The 14,630-nt window shown below is 38.1% G+C and overlaps 2 protein-coding genes across 2 annotated transcripts in view; both read left to right on the top strand.

Moving 5' to 3' along the window:
- Positions 1 to 2,671, top strand: part of mthfd1l (methylenetetrahydrofolate dehydrogenase (NADP+ dependent) 1 like) — a 79,914-nt gene extending 77,243 nt beyond the window's left edge. The window contains 2 exon segments of the mRNA XM_051654379.1: positions 2,166 to 2,281; positions 2,598 to 2,671. Coding sequence (XP_051510339.1) covers positions 2,166 to 2,281; positions 2,598 to 2,619 — 138 coding nt within the window. The 3' untranslated portion in view covers positions 2,620 to 2,671.
- Positions 2,672 to 7,802: 5,131 nt separating this feature from the next.
- Positions 7,803 to 14,630, top strand: part of akap12b (A kinase (PRKA) anchor protein 12b) — a 61,591-nt gene continuing 54,763 nt past the window's right edge. The window contains exon 1 of the mRNA XM_051655013.1: positions 7,803 to 8,058. Coding sequence (XP_051510973.1) covers positions 7,945 to 8,058 — 114 coding nt within the window. The 5' untranslated portion in view covers positions 7,803 to 7,944. The remainder of the gene's footprint in view (positions 8,059 to 14,630) is intronic.

A 14,630-nucleotide genomic window follows, 5' to 3' on the forward strand; every position in this document is an offset into this window, starting at 1 on the left:
AGTTTCCATGTATGTTTGCTCTGTTTGCTCTCTCTTCCTTCTTTTTAATGATGAAATTTCATTACGATAATTCCCCTCTTTTGATTGTGTCTCACATGTGTGCTAGTCACTTGATTTTAATTTGTGGTATTTTAAGATTTGTTTTCATTTTCTTTTATATAATCAATTGGCCACTCAGGTTGACCATTGGTCTCAAATTTTGTTGTTTGAGAATCAAAATTAAGACCACGAGTGACATTATTATAAAGGCATCCCAAGTTGGCATACTTCCAGAAGTGATGAAAAACCGAAATGTGTTTTTATATATAAAATGTATTGCTTTTATGTACTGACATTTAAGATCCATTCTTAATTCTTATTCTAAAACATTAAGCTGCTCATTGTGAGCCTGATCAGAGCAAGAATACACTTTGACTTTAGTTAAAAGAATTAAATAGAACCAAATGGAATGGAATAGAGTCTTTATTGCCACATGACCAGGCCTGGTGGAAATTGTTGTAGGTACTACTGTGTAATGTGCAGTACAATAAATATTATAAATACAGGACAATGTTTGTAATTAGCGCAGATCATTTTATGATGTCGATGAGGTCCTGAATGATGAAGTTATTCACTTTGTGGCCAATTGTTTAGGTACAGTATTTATTATATTCATAGATTCATGTTGTTAGATATTTACATTGACAAGCAGGTGTATTTTTTATCTAAGAAAGTGGCCACTGACCGATAGTCACTTGTAGCTGAGGTTTCTCAGATCGGCTCAAGAAAAGCTTCTGACATATTGTCAGTGTTTTCCTTCTGGACAAAACCATGGTGTGGTGATTGGAGCCTTCAGTGCCCATCGACAAAGAACATAATTCTGGGAGGACAACAGAAATGCAAGCATTTTAGAAGGGGCACATCAAACTTTATAAACAAAGTTTTTTTTTTTTCAAGCGCACCTGCCACTGTGTTTTTTACCCAGTCTTTTACTCACCTCAAACTTTATGACCTGTTTTATAAGTTATTAGATACTTTTTAGAGTTTCATTTTAGACCACAAAAAAGGTCTAAAGGACATATTGCCAACACAGTAAACTGTTATTTCTGGAGCTCAGAGAAAATTAGTCAATATACACAGATCAGCATCTAATCAGCATTTAATAACAATATTAAAACCACCTGCCTAATATTGTGTAGGTCCCCCTTGTGCCGCCAAAACAGTGCCAACCAGCATTCTGAGATGCTATTCTTCTCACCACAATTGTACAGAGCGGGTTATCTGAGTTACAGTCTGGCCATTCTCTGTTGACCTCTCTTATCAACAAGGCATTTCTGTCTGCAGAATTGACACTCACTGGATGTTTTTTGTTTTTGGCATCATTCTGAGTAAATTCTAGAGACTGTTGTGTGTGAAAATCCCAGGAGATCAGCAGTTACAGAAATACTCAAACCGGCCCGTCTGGCACCAACAATCATCCATGCGATAATCTAATCAGCCAAACATGTGGCAGCAGTGCAGTGCATAAAAATCATGCAGATATGGGTCAGGAGCTTCAATTAATTTTCACATCAACCATCAGAATGGGGGAAAAAAAATTAGCTCAGTGATTTGGACAGTGGCATGATTGTTGGTGCCAGATGGGCTGGTTTGAGTGTTTCTGTAACTTATGGCTTAAAAGCAAAATTAAGCACTTACTAAGGAATGGCAGTTGTCTTAAAAAAAGTTCAATTAATTGCGTCATTTTGGGATGTCTAGTTTTACTGGCTCCAGCATTCCCCTGAGGTTGTAGTTGAGATGTGTCTGCCAGTCAGGTAGTTTTGGAGGTAACACGATTTTCTTAGAATAGATGCCAAAAATAGAACAGAATTGTTAAACATGCTTCAACATCTGTAAAACAGTCTGCTTTGTGACTGAATTTATGATGCCATGAAACTAAAGGACAAAAAGGCAAATTCAAACATAAATTTATGAATTAATGCAGACAAACTATGCATCATAGTGTAGTAATAGTCCTTGCACTGAATTTAGTATATCTCAATTCACTTTCTCACTTAGTTACTCTTGTGTGCATTTGTGACAAAAATGGCTTTCCTTGGGTTGATACATCTATACCACTTTCAAATAAAATTGAAATATTGTTTACATATAAGATGCTTGATCATTAAAATGTATTTGCCTTACAGATGAGCACCATGCCAGGCTTGGCTACATGACCCTGTTTTTATGATATTGACCTTGACACTGTTACAGATGAGATAAAAGGACTCCTCTTGTTTGGCCCCATACAAGCCCTTGACCGGTAAGAAGATAACATGTCTGAACATCATGACATTGTTTTGTCTTTGTGCTTCGTTCATGACACAGCAAAAAGATCAGATCTAATCAAATCAAAAAATAAACATTGTTTTCTCTGAAAATGGGAAGTTGCTTTGTAATTAATCAAATTTGTGGGGATTCAGCTAACATTGATTTGTATTGAAACCAGTTCAAATGCAGTCTTTATTAACATACTTTTGGATGTTTTTTATTTTTATTTTATTTTTTATTTAATGTACCCAAAACTATCTCCTCTTCTTCATTTCTATTTCTCATCTCTTGCTTTCCTCCATTCTCAGGTGTTCCACAGGGCTCTTGTAGGACTCCATTCATATACAGATGAACACTTCTCATCCGGTGCCTTCTGGTCACATAACCACTGAAAGTGTCAGATCTTGACATTTTTTGTTGTACTTTTTTGCACAGTTACTTTTCAGACCAAAATTTTGCTCCCAAAGTAAGGTCCTTTTGTGAACTTTTTTTTTTTTTTTTTTTAGCAGTATTGATTTCTTGACAATCACATTTTCAGTTGTTGATTTGGTTAGGTGTTTAGACTAAAAGTTTTAGACTTTTAACTTTTTTTATCAATAAAGTTTTCCATTAACATACTTTTAGTGTGTAATTTATTGATGCACAAATGCTTGTAACTAATTCAATGTAGCTAAAAAAAAAATTATGCTCTAACATTTGTGCTTTTAATGTTTCAGAATTGAATAAGTACCATATTAAATAGTGCACATCAGATTTTTGTTACGCCCTATTGTCTGACATGAATCTAAGGTGCTCTTGTTTAAACACTGACACAAAACAAAATTCCAGGTGTTGAGAATGCTTCGTTTGACACCTGTTCTATCTCTGTCTATTATAGATGCTCTGACCTCTTGAGAATCTCTTAGTGTAGGCGAAACATACTTCTCACTACCTATGTACAGTACGCACCTTTTGAACTTGCATGTATGTACATGCCAGAAAATCTTGTTTTAGTCATTCCACCGTTATCTTTTATTCTGAGTCTTAAACTACAGTGTGCAACGTGAGTAAAAAGAGGAATTCCATTCACTGTGTTGCAATAGTGTGTGAAGGCTTGAAACCTGTATTTTTCCAGTGCTGAGTGAAAAATTCTTCTGTAAAAAGTGTACAAGTAAGATCAAAGAACAGGGTGATGTCACAACAATAAAGCAGTATTTTACCCAACTTATAATGACCCATCTTCAGTAGAAAACATTCTAAGTAAACTATTTAAATTGCTTTGATTTTCCAAGTTTATTAATGTGCATGTGCTTTGTGCTGAATTTGATAAACTTGAGGTTCACTCACTGAAATAACCACTCTTTCAAAACTCTTGCAATTAATTACTGTTTGACACTTTCATTGTGTATGTGAATGAGTGTGTGAGAGAATGCATTAGGGATGTAAGCACCTGCATGCGTGAGTTAATGAATTACTAATCCATATTGTGGAGTCAGACTGTTAGTCCATGAAGACAAAATTCCACTTGATTAGATTTTTCAGTCTTTTATTTAGAAAGAGTGGTGATGTCCGGAACATTAGCAAATGACAGGCCCCTACTGAGTCTTTCCATTCTTAAACCTCTATAGGAAGCAGTCTAATCAGTGACACCCCATCAAGATAGTAGTGCTCATTCATACACCTTTCAATGAAAGGCTTGTTGCTAGTGTTATTGAAGACATAATTAGATGACCAACTCAGCTTGCCATCTACTCTACACACAAAACCTTGTAATCTTTCTTTCTCTTTCGATATTGCCCCATGGAGTACACCCATGGAGTGTTTTTGGTTACACACAACGAATGGGCAGTAATCTAGTGGTTGTTATTGTTCTTTTAAGAAATTGTATTTCTTACTGTTTAAGATAGTAAAAAGGAATAGATTGTGTGTGGCAGAAACAGGTCAATGGAATTTATTTTAGATTGGTGGGATTTCAAATAGATCTCTAATGATGCAGTGATTACCGGACTTAGACCAAATGAAAGGAACTTAATATATTAATTGATTTAGGAACATATTAACTTAAATTTTAGTATTAAAGCTGAGGTGTTTTGAGCTAAAAACAAGCAAGTTTTCATGTGAAAAATGACTTACATTTTGGGTTGTTCCTCACCAAAACCTGATGTTTGCCTTCAAAAGACTTTGGATATGATGCACAAACTGCATGCACTATTTTTATGATACTTTAAGGTGCTTTATTAAGCTTTAAAGTGAGACACTATCAACTGCCATTGGACTGAAAAGATGGATGAGCATAATCATTACATTTTTTCGTTTTTTGTTTTGCATTAAGGCATAAAAGTTTGAAAAGAATAACATGAGGGTGAGTAAATTGACAGTTTCCTTTTTTGGGTATTACTGATCATTTGATGTGAACTTTAAAAATGGGGTAATGGTAAAAACCTACATTTAAATACTACAATATGATATAAACAATTTAATTTATTAACATGCAACAAAAATGAGCAATGATTACATAATTCTTTCCATCAGAATTTTTTACTTTGCTGTGGCCAGGTGTGGCCAGGTGTAGTAATTTCTGGATAAATATGTGATAAGAATTTGTGTGTGTGCGTGCACTTCTTTAATGGGACTTTTGTATACGTATCTGGACAAGCACATGTACAATGTTGAAATTACCCATTTCAATTTCAATCCAAAGGTTTATCATTGAGTGGAATTTAATAATGGGATTACTGGCTGGCTTTTAAGCAGATCTCTATTCCACATAAATTCTTTGTGCCCATCAAGATGAAAAGTCTCAAAAAAACTAATGATCTTGCTTCTACAGTTTTTAGGTATAGGTTTGGCCCCAATACTGTCTCAGAGTTTATGCTTATAATATCCTTCATTTTGGCCAAAATATTAGTCAGCATCCCATATATGATTATTGAATGAGAATCTCACATGAGTTATTTTCATCCATTATGAAGGACAAGGATTATGTTATTTACATAATTTTAAACTCAGTGCTGAAAAATGTCTATTGTAAATAGCTTTGGCTCATTGAAATCATTTCACTGGCTCTTCATATGTACAGTATTGTTGTGGTTATTTAGCCTACTGCATAAACTCATTAGCTTAGCTAGCTACGTATATGCTATCATCTTAATAAGCTTTACTCAGTCTTTCGGGTTGGTTGTGTGAAGAGCAGTAAATAAAGTTTCTGTTTGCATCTCCAGCATTCCCCTTAGCACTAGCCATGGTTAGGATGTTGTTTGACAGCTGTTTATGTAGGCACTATAGAGACATCTCTAGGTTTCAGACACAATATTTGGTGAGACTGTGTCACAGAGGTGCTTATTCAATTATATTTTAAAGCTATTTTTTGAGGCATTTAGAAAATGTCCTTATATGTAACCAAGTTACCCAACCTTATCACTCATAAACTGATTAATTAAAAAAACAAAGTCTAGCCATTTTAATCTTAACCCTGCACTGTACAGCACTGTTATTTACTTCTCACAGAGCCACTGAACCCTGCCACAAAAAGCCAGCTTGTGCAAACTTGGGTTGTGATTCACAGACAGCCTGTAATTTATGCATTTATAGATTCTAAACAAAGTGTCTTGGAGTGCAGCCAAACACTCAATTAATGCAGAGAGAGAGCTGAGCTCTCACTGCATGGTTGTTTAGATACATGTACGTCAAACGTGCCTTGCTTCTGGGCACAAACTATACAGTGTCCTCTTAATTCGAGATTTCCTGCGGGACACGTTCCATAGGGCCGTGTTTCAGTGGAGGCCAATCCTTTACTAATACAAGTCTACTGATTGCACGATGCTGACATTTTCACTATACGTAAATGACACCAGTGCTGAAGCTTATAATAGTTCTGCATACTTTTAATGTTACTGAGACAAACAGGTGCTTTAGTAGGCTAATACAAACCTTACTTATCTAAAAAAATAAAAGAATTTATAGAGCCTAGTCCTGCAAAATATCCAAGTAAAGCGACACTAATGCTGTTTAGCCATGATATCAATTTGTTGGCAAACCCTGAAGGCCAATTTGCTCCCTCTGGAAATTTCTTTGTGTTTTTATATTTATTTATTTATTTATTTTTATGAGTAAAATAAGGTCAGTGGTAAACCTTAGGTGTACTTGAAGATATTTGGATGTTTTTTCTTACACAGTCACACAGTATGACTCACACAGTCATACCTCAAACATGAATTTTGAAGTTGCCGTGTTTATAAAATTAAAGTTGATAAATAGAACTACTACTACCACAAACATGTGAGTGTGATGAAACAGAAGAAACAGAAAACTGTTGTAGTCCTTATCAAGCAAATTGTTAGCAACATCTTTAAAAAAAAAAAAAAAACCCTGCTTCAAAATTAATGTTTGGGGTTTGATTTATGTTATAGAACAAAACGCCCAAGTATCTTCAAGTAATGTTTACCATAGACCTTATTTTACTTACTTTATAAATCCAAAACTGCCATTATAAAACTCATAGGAAAATCCTGAGGGTTCGAAAATGCTAATTCTCTTACATGTTTTTGGACTACAATCTGAACAGCTCAGAATTCAGTCCATAGTTTATAATCAAGCATTTCTTCTCCAGGAATGGTGTTTTATGTTTGTGCATTTCTGTAAATGCTGTTTATACCGAACAAGTTTGCAGATGCAGCGCAACGACTAGAACAGAACGCAGGTGTCTCGAGTTCTTTATAGACCTTATTCAAATCAGCACCATCTTTGATTTTTGATGGTCCTGACAATGAGGCTGTGAGGAATAGACATGCAATCTCTCCAATGGGCTGTACTGCAGTTTAAAGTGTTTTTGGATCATTCCTCAGACGAAGCATTGAAAAAAATATTTCAAAGAATATTCAATTGACAAAAAACTCCATACAACAGTTGTGGAAAATCAGATGGGATCTAGGAGCTTTAGACAGCTTTATACCGTGCCGCATGTCACTGAAGAGATGTCCAGTCCATCCCTCACAACCTCGTTTTCATTCCCGTTAAAAATCAAAGATGGCGCTGCTGTTCGCGAAAAATGGACGTAAACGACATTCATGCAGCACGTTTACTTTGAAAAACAGCGCAGACGAACGTAAAAACGTGATTGCTTTGAATTTTACTAAGGCATGCTGGTGTTTTATCAGTATAATATTCTTTGAAATTCTGAGTTATAATATTAACGACAATCAGTCCTTTGTTTATGATGGGGCACCCCATGAACTTTTGTTTAATAAATGTCTCTGTTTCACTTTTTTCCCTTCAAAATGATGCTCTGAATCTTAGTAAACCACCTTTTCTGTCTGCTACATGACCTGGTTCCCACTCCCCCCTGTAATTTTGATATATAGCTAGCTCATCAAAAGTGGCATAACACCAAGGTGTAAATTATGCATCCCATGATCTGACACATGACAAGAAATATATATCTATTTGGAGAGTTCTGTTTTGATGCTGTAAGGCGTGTCTGATACTGATGGGAGGAGGGCTCCTGAAAGTGAACCTACAGACCCATTTCAACACTTTCCAAACCAGACTACCCTCGGGACGGAGTGCAAGGCGCATATACTCAAGCTGTTGGATACCTTATTCGGCACCGATAGTTTCCTTTGAACGCTCGGCTCTATTTGACTGAGAAGTAGTAAAGAAACTGCGTGGTTTTTCATCATGGGAGCGACACCATCCGTGCAACGGGACGCCAAGAGCCCTGAAGATGCGCCAGCCGAGGACATCAGCTCAGAGGTGAACGAGACTCCGGATGGAGAAAACATTGATGGCAAGGTAACATTACGCCTGTAAAAATGACTGTGACGTTTTTAACTTGTGTCGACCAAGAGATGAAACGCTTAACATGCACACCTCTGTATTCCCGTTCGGGACCCCTTGAGCCTGTGTGGCGCAGCTAGTTATCGAGCTATGCATTATAACACCTGATACCTCGTAACAACTGTGACTGCGGTGTGTGTGTTCATGATTCTGTTAAGTAGGCAATCGAGAAAATGTAGAAACACGTTTTCTTATGCATATTATCTTATGCATTTTCCTAAAGTTTAATGGGCAGCTCGAAAAGCTGCTGTTGTTGGCTGTTCTGCAGTATGAGGCAGGCTGACCAGTGGTTTGGTCCTATACTGACTAATGATGCACAGAAGCCACCGACCACAATTACGAAGTGCGACACATTTTTGTTTTGTAATTACAAAACAATATCAGATGTCATTAGGCAAAACAAAAAATAAGGTATAGCATGTTTCTGATTTGTATATCCCATTCCCAACTTTCTGTTATGAAGGTACATATTTTTTTAAATTATTATTATTATTATTATTATTATTGTTACATTTTTTTATGACATATTGAGAGGAACAGGGCAGGAACAGTGCTACTGATCTACTATAGTCATCATATTAGAATCAGATGAACTTTCACTTTCATTGTATCTAATGTACTGTATCTTTTGTTATTTTTGAAAGCTTGGATTTTCACTCGTGCGTGATGTTTGCACTCACGTTACTTAATTTAGACACAAAATTTGCACTGTGCTGTTATTTCTTGTCATGTGTGAGATCATGGGATGCATAATTTACACCTTGGTGTTATGCCACTTTTGAAGAGCTATATATCAAAATGACAGGGGAGTGGGAACCAGGTCCTGTAGCAGGACAGAAAATATGGGGGTTTACTAAGATTTAGAACATAATTTTGAAGGAAAAAATATGAAACTGAGAGACATTTATTATACAAAAGTTCAAGGGGTGCGCCCGTAGCATTGCTTGGGTTACAGATAGAACAAAACACTTTTAAGACCCAAGTAACCTCAGCTAAATCAACAACCTTACAATCGATTAGTTTGTAATAAGACCAAATAATTATTTCATCTGACGTTAACACAATGAAAACCCATATTGTCTGCATTTACTAGCTATTAAAAAGTGCTAGCTTTGACAGACGCCACAGAGAGAATAATTGGCAAAGTTGTGGTTGTGTTGTGATGGTTGTTTTACTTTTTTTTTTTTGTCAAGGAGATGTATTTCCACAGAAGCATTATTGGGTAACACTGTTTTCGTTTTTTTGTTAATTAAATTTCAAATATGAAAATACAGACCACAGCTTGCTTTAGTAGCACATTGCGCAAAATGCATTTAACTTGAGCATTATAATGCACCGATCAGCTACAACATTAAAACCACCTGCCTAATATCATGTAGGTCCCCCTCGTGCCGCCAAAACAGCTCTGACCTTGAGGCATGGACTCCACAAGACCTCTGAAGTTGTCCTGTGGTATCTAGCACTAAGACATTAGCAGCAGATCCTTTAAGTCCTGTAAGTTGCAAGGTGGGTCTTCCATGGATCGGACTTGTTGGTCCAGCACATCCCATAGATGCTCAATCGGATTGAGATCTGGGGAATTTGGAGGCCAAGTCAACACCTTGAACTCTTTGTCATGTTCCTCAAACCATTCCTGAACAATTTTTGCAGTGTGGCAGGGCGCATTATCCTGCTGAAAGAGGCAGCTGCCATCAGGGAATACCGTTCCCATGAAGTGGTGTTTGTGGTCTGCAACAATCTTTAGGGAGGTGGTACAGTGTCAAAGTAACATCCACATGAATGCCAGGACCCAAGGTTTCCCAGCAGAACATTGCCCAGAGCATCACTCTGCCTCTGCCAGCCTGCCTTCTTCCAATAGTGCATCCTGCTGCCATCTCTTCCCCAGGTAAACAACGCACCCAGCCGTCCACATGATCCAAAAGAGAATGTGATACATCAGACAAGGCCACCTTCTTCCATTGCTCCATGGTCACGTGCCCATTGCAGGCGCTTTCGGTGGTGGACAGGGGTCAGCATGGGCACTCTGACTGGTCTGCGACTAAGTTTTTCTGCAATTTGTGCTACAGTAGCTCTTCTAGACTTCGCTCTTCACACGCATCAATGAGCCTTGGGCGCCCATGACGCTGTCGCCGATTCACCATGCAGTTGTCCTTCTTCGGACCACTTTTGGTAGTTACTAACCACATACCGAGAACACCCCACAAGACCTGCCGTTTTGGAGATGCTCTGACCAGTCGTCTAGTCATCACAATTTGGCCCTTGTCAACTCAGTCACTCAGATCTTTACGCTTGCCCATTTTTCCTGCTTCCAACACAAGAAATTCAAGAACTGACTGTTCTCTTAGTGCCTAATTTATCCCACCCCTTGACAGGTGCCATTGTAACTAGATAATAAATGTTATTCACTTCACCTGTCAGTGGTATTAATGTTGTGGCTGATCAGTGTATGTTGTTTTTCGAGTTATGATTTTATAAGATTGTAATATAATATGTTCAGAGACTGTTTGTTCCAGAGAACCAATATAAGTTATTTTGTTGCTTGCTTCAGAGACAAAAGCCAAAAATACAGTGACTTGCATATTGTTTTCTCCTAGCGTTCCATTCTTTTTCCAGACTGATCTCACAGTGAAATCAGAAACAGTAGATTAGCCTTTTCCTCATGAATTGGAATCTATATCACCGCAGGGTAAAGCTGCTTTCGCTACGGCTTTGCGGTTATTACTTTAGTATACCTTTGCCTGGAATAACTCTTCTTACCTCTTCTGTATGGTCTATTTTCCAATGAGTCACAATACAATGTACACAAAAATTATTTATCATCTTTTCCCAACTAATTCAGCTACTCAGGCTGCAGTCTCTTTTGAGTTTAAATGCTCAAATGCAGCACTGGTTTGGCTTCTTCACTAGCTCCAGTCTCATTAGCATAAATGAGAATCCTTGCATTACCGTATCATGAGAAATTAATTTTAAAAAGCTTTATTTACTCCCAGCACAGATGCAAACATACAAATAAAATTCACTATATCTCATTGAACATCATATTAAACTCCCAAAAATGTTAAATGCAGTATAAATATATAAATAATCAAACTAATGAAACCAGGTCATCCTGTCAAATTTGTTTACCTATTTTCATAAATTTTATATATTATATACACAATGCACATTAAACTTACCGTCCCAGTAACAGAGCAGCAGAGAGCAATAAGAAACTGTGCAATAAACAATGCATTTTATACTGATTATAACAATATTAATGTGTGCAAATTGGAGTAAGCACTACATTGGATATTACAGCGTGGATTTACATAGAAAGAACATTAGCTACATACATTTCTCAAAAATGATTAAAAACAGTCTCACGAAAAAACAGCATTGTCTCACAAAAGGGATATGTTTCTAAACATTTCACAGCCATGATTCCAAACATTTATTTATAGGGATAATAAAAAATATATATATTCTAAAATTTGAACTGTGTGCTATGAAAAAGACAGATGTGTATCTGAGTTGGTTTGGCTTCATGGTGTGAAATACACCATGAAGCCATGAGTTTAATTAATTTTATCCCGAATGTCAAACATTAACTTTACCACACTCAGTTTTATGATGATATCAGGAGCATGTGAATGAGATGAAATATCAGATAGAGAGATGACAGAAGTGTCTTTGTTTATAAAAGCGTCCATGGTGCGAGTGATCAGACATGATTTTCCCTGCCCTGCTTCTCATTCTGGAGCTGCACAGGTGTGTGAGAGAGCGGAGCTGGCTGCCGATGATTTTCTCTGCACACGTGCTGTTTTACTTGCAATAATGCAGAGGCGATACAAACAGACTCGGAGAATGAAGATGAGAATTTATTATCTTATTTATATTATAATTATTTATTACCGGTGTAGTCTATGACCAGTAGCAGCTTGAATATCTCAGTGAATATGCTGGATTCCGTCGCATTATGCCTTTCTTATAGTTGTCAGAATGTAAATTAGAGCTCTGTAGAGTCGCCAACAAAGTATAAAGTCAGATCAAACATTTACACACTATTTCATTTATATTTTATATGAATTCTTTGATTTCAGCAGATCTTGCTCATGTTTAAATGGCCGTTGTTGATACCTGAAGTACACTATATTGCCAAAAGTATTCGCTCACCCATCCAAATAACTGAATTCAGGTGTTCTAATCACTTCCATGGCCACAGGTGTATAAAATGAAGCACCTAGGCATGCAGACTGCTTCTACAAACATTTGTGAAGGAATGGGCCGCTCTCAGGAGCTCAGTGAATTCCAGCATGGTACTGTGATAGGATGCCACCTGTGCAACAAGTCCAGTCGTGAAATTTCCTCACTACTAAATATTCCACAGTCAACTGTCAGTGGTATTATAACAAAGTGGAAGCGATTGGGAATGACAGCAACTCAGCCATGAAGTGGTAGGCCACGTAAAATGACAGAGCGGGGTCAGCGGATGCTGAGGCGCATAGTGCGCAGAGGTCGCCAACTTTCTGCAGAGTCAATCGCTACAGACCTCCAAAGTTCATGTGGCCTTCAGATTAGCTCAAGAACAGTGCGTAGAGAGCTTCATGGAATGGGTTTCCATGGCCGAGCAGCTGCATCCAAGCCATACATCACCAAGTGCAATGCAAAGCGTCGGATGCAGTGGTGTAAAGCACGACGAGACGCGTTCTCTGGAGTGACGAATCACGCTTCTCCATCTGGCAATCTGATGGACGAGTCTGGGTTTGGCAGTTGCCAGGAGAACGGTACTTGTCTGACTGCATTGTGCCAACTGTGAAGTTTGGTGGAGGGGGGATTATGGTGTGGGGTTGTTTTTCAGGAGCTGGGCTTGGCCCCTTAGTTCCAGTGAAAGGAACTCTGAATGCTTCAGCATACCAAGAGATTTTGGACAATTCCATGCTCCCAACTTTGTGGGAACAGTTTGGGGATGGCCCCTTCCTGTTCCAACATGACTGCACACCAGTGCACAAAGCAAGGTTCATAAAGACATGGATGAGCGAGTTTGGTGTGGAAGAACTTGACTGGCCTGCACAGAGTCCTGACCTCAACCCGATAGAGCACCTTTGGGATGAATTAGAGCGAAGACTGCGAGCCAGGCCTTCTCGTCCAACATCAGTGTCTGACCTCACAAATGGGCTTCTGGAAGAATGGTCAAAAATTCCCATAAACACACTCCTAAACCTTGTGGAAAGCCTTCCCAGAAGAGTTGAAGCTGTTATAGCTGCAAAGGGTGGGCCGACGTCATATTAAACCCTATGGATTAAGAATGGGATGTCACTTAAGTTCATATGCGTCTAAAGGCAGATGAGCGAATACTTTTGGCAATATAGTGTAAGTTTACCCTGCGAGGGCCACCCCCAGAAGCGAGAAACGTGGAAGTGTGAAAAAGGCCTATTGAATTTTCTTTAGCTGAAATCGGTCTGCACTTACCGAAATACTTACCGGGCACGTGTGAGCTCCATTTTCCTGGGTGAAATGTCCATGGAGGGGCACCAAAAGTTAGTTGTTTTCAGCTGTACAAGATGTAATACAGTGAAGAGGAGTGCATATTTTATAAACTAAACCTCCCAAACACCAAACCTAAACCTAACTATCAGTGGAGTAAAAATGTAACAAGTTAGAGGTGAAATTGCAACTTCCAAATCATGCTTGTCACTGATTATGCAAACACAATTACTTTCTGGTTTCAACACGGGATCCGATCTCTGGTCTCCTACACTACAGACGTAAAGCGTTTTCGATCGCGCCACAAGTGAAGGTAAACATGTTTGATGCAAAAATGTCTGATGGGAGATGGCGCTTGTCAGAGAGTCGCCATAATGTGTCTGATCCTAGGAAACAACATGCCAACTTCCCATGTGATCATGTTGTCTTTTTCTTCAGATGAACCACATCAAGTTTATGCACTGTGTGATAATTGTCCCATCTACTGAGCTTGTATACAATATGTACTGTATCTGTGTAAACAGGCAAAAATAAATGAATAAACATTTTGTTCTTGAAATAATACCTTAAACCAAAATACCAGAAAGACCTGTTAAACCCAGTTAGTTTTATGAGTTTTCTGTGCAAATCTGAATTCTGGTTAAGTCTGAATCCTGACTGAAACATGTCAAGACCTGTCTGAGGTATGGAGTATTCAAAACTCCTGCTGCCAACTGTTTGTGGGTTTGTTGTCTATAACATAAGGGTAGATTTCTTCCAGCTGCACTTGAACAGGTGTGGTCTGACAAGAAACATGAAACGCTGCCCTGTCAACAGTGAATGTGTGCGTGCGCTTTAGCAGCAAAATGAGTACATGCTGTGTATACAGCATTTGTGTGAGGCGCCCTACTGGAGATATGGTTGATAAACATCCTCTCTGGCGTGCATAGGCATTTTAGTAATTCCTCTCCCTCTCTCTTGCTCCCTCTCTTTCTGAAAATGGGTCAAAATATGGATGGGGTTGAGCACCTACTCAGACGTTCCCTAACATTTTAACATATCCACCCACTAAATTGGCTCCAAAA

This window comes from Myxocyprinus asiaticus, chromosome 25 (genome assembly GCF_019703515.2).
Source record: "Myxocyprinus asiaticus isolate MX2 ecotype Aquarium Trade chromosome 25, UBuf_Myxa_2, whole genome shotgun sequence".
Lineage (NCBI taxonomy): Eukaryota > Metazoa > Chordata > Actinopteri > Cypriniformes > Catostomidae > Myxocyprinus > Myxocyprinus asiaticus.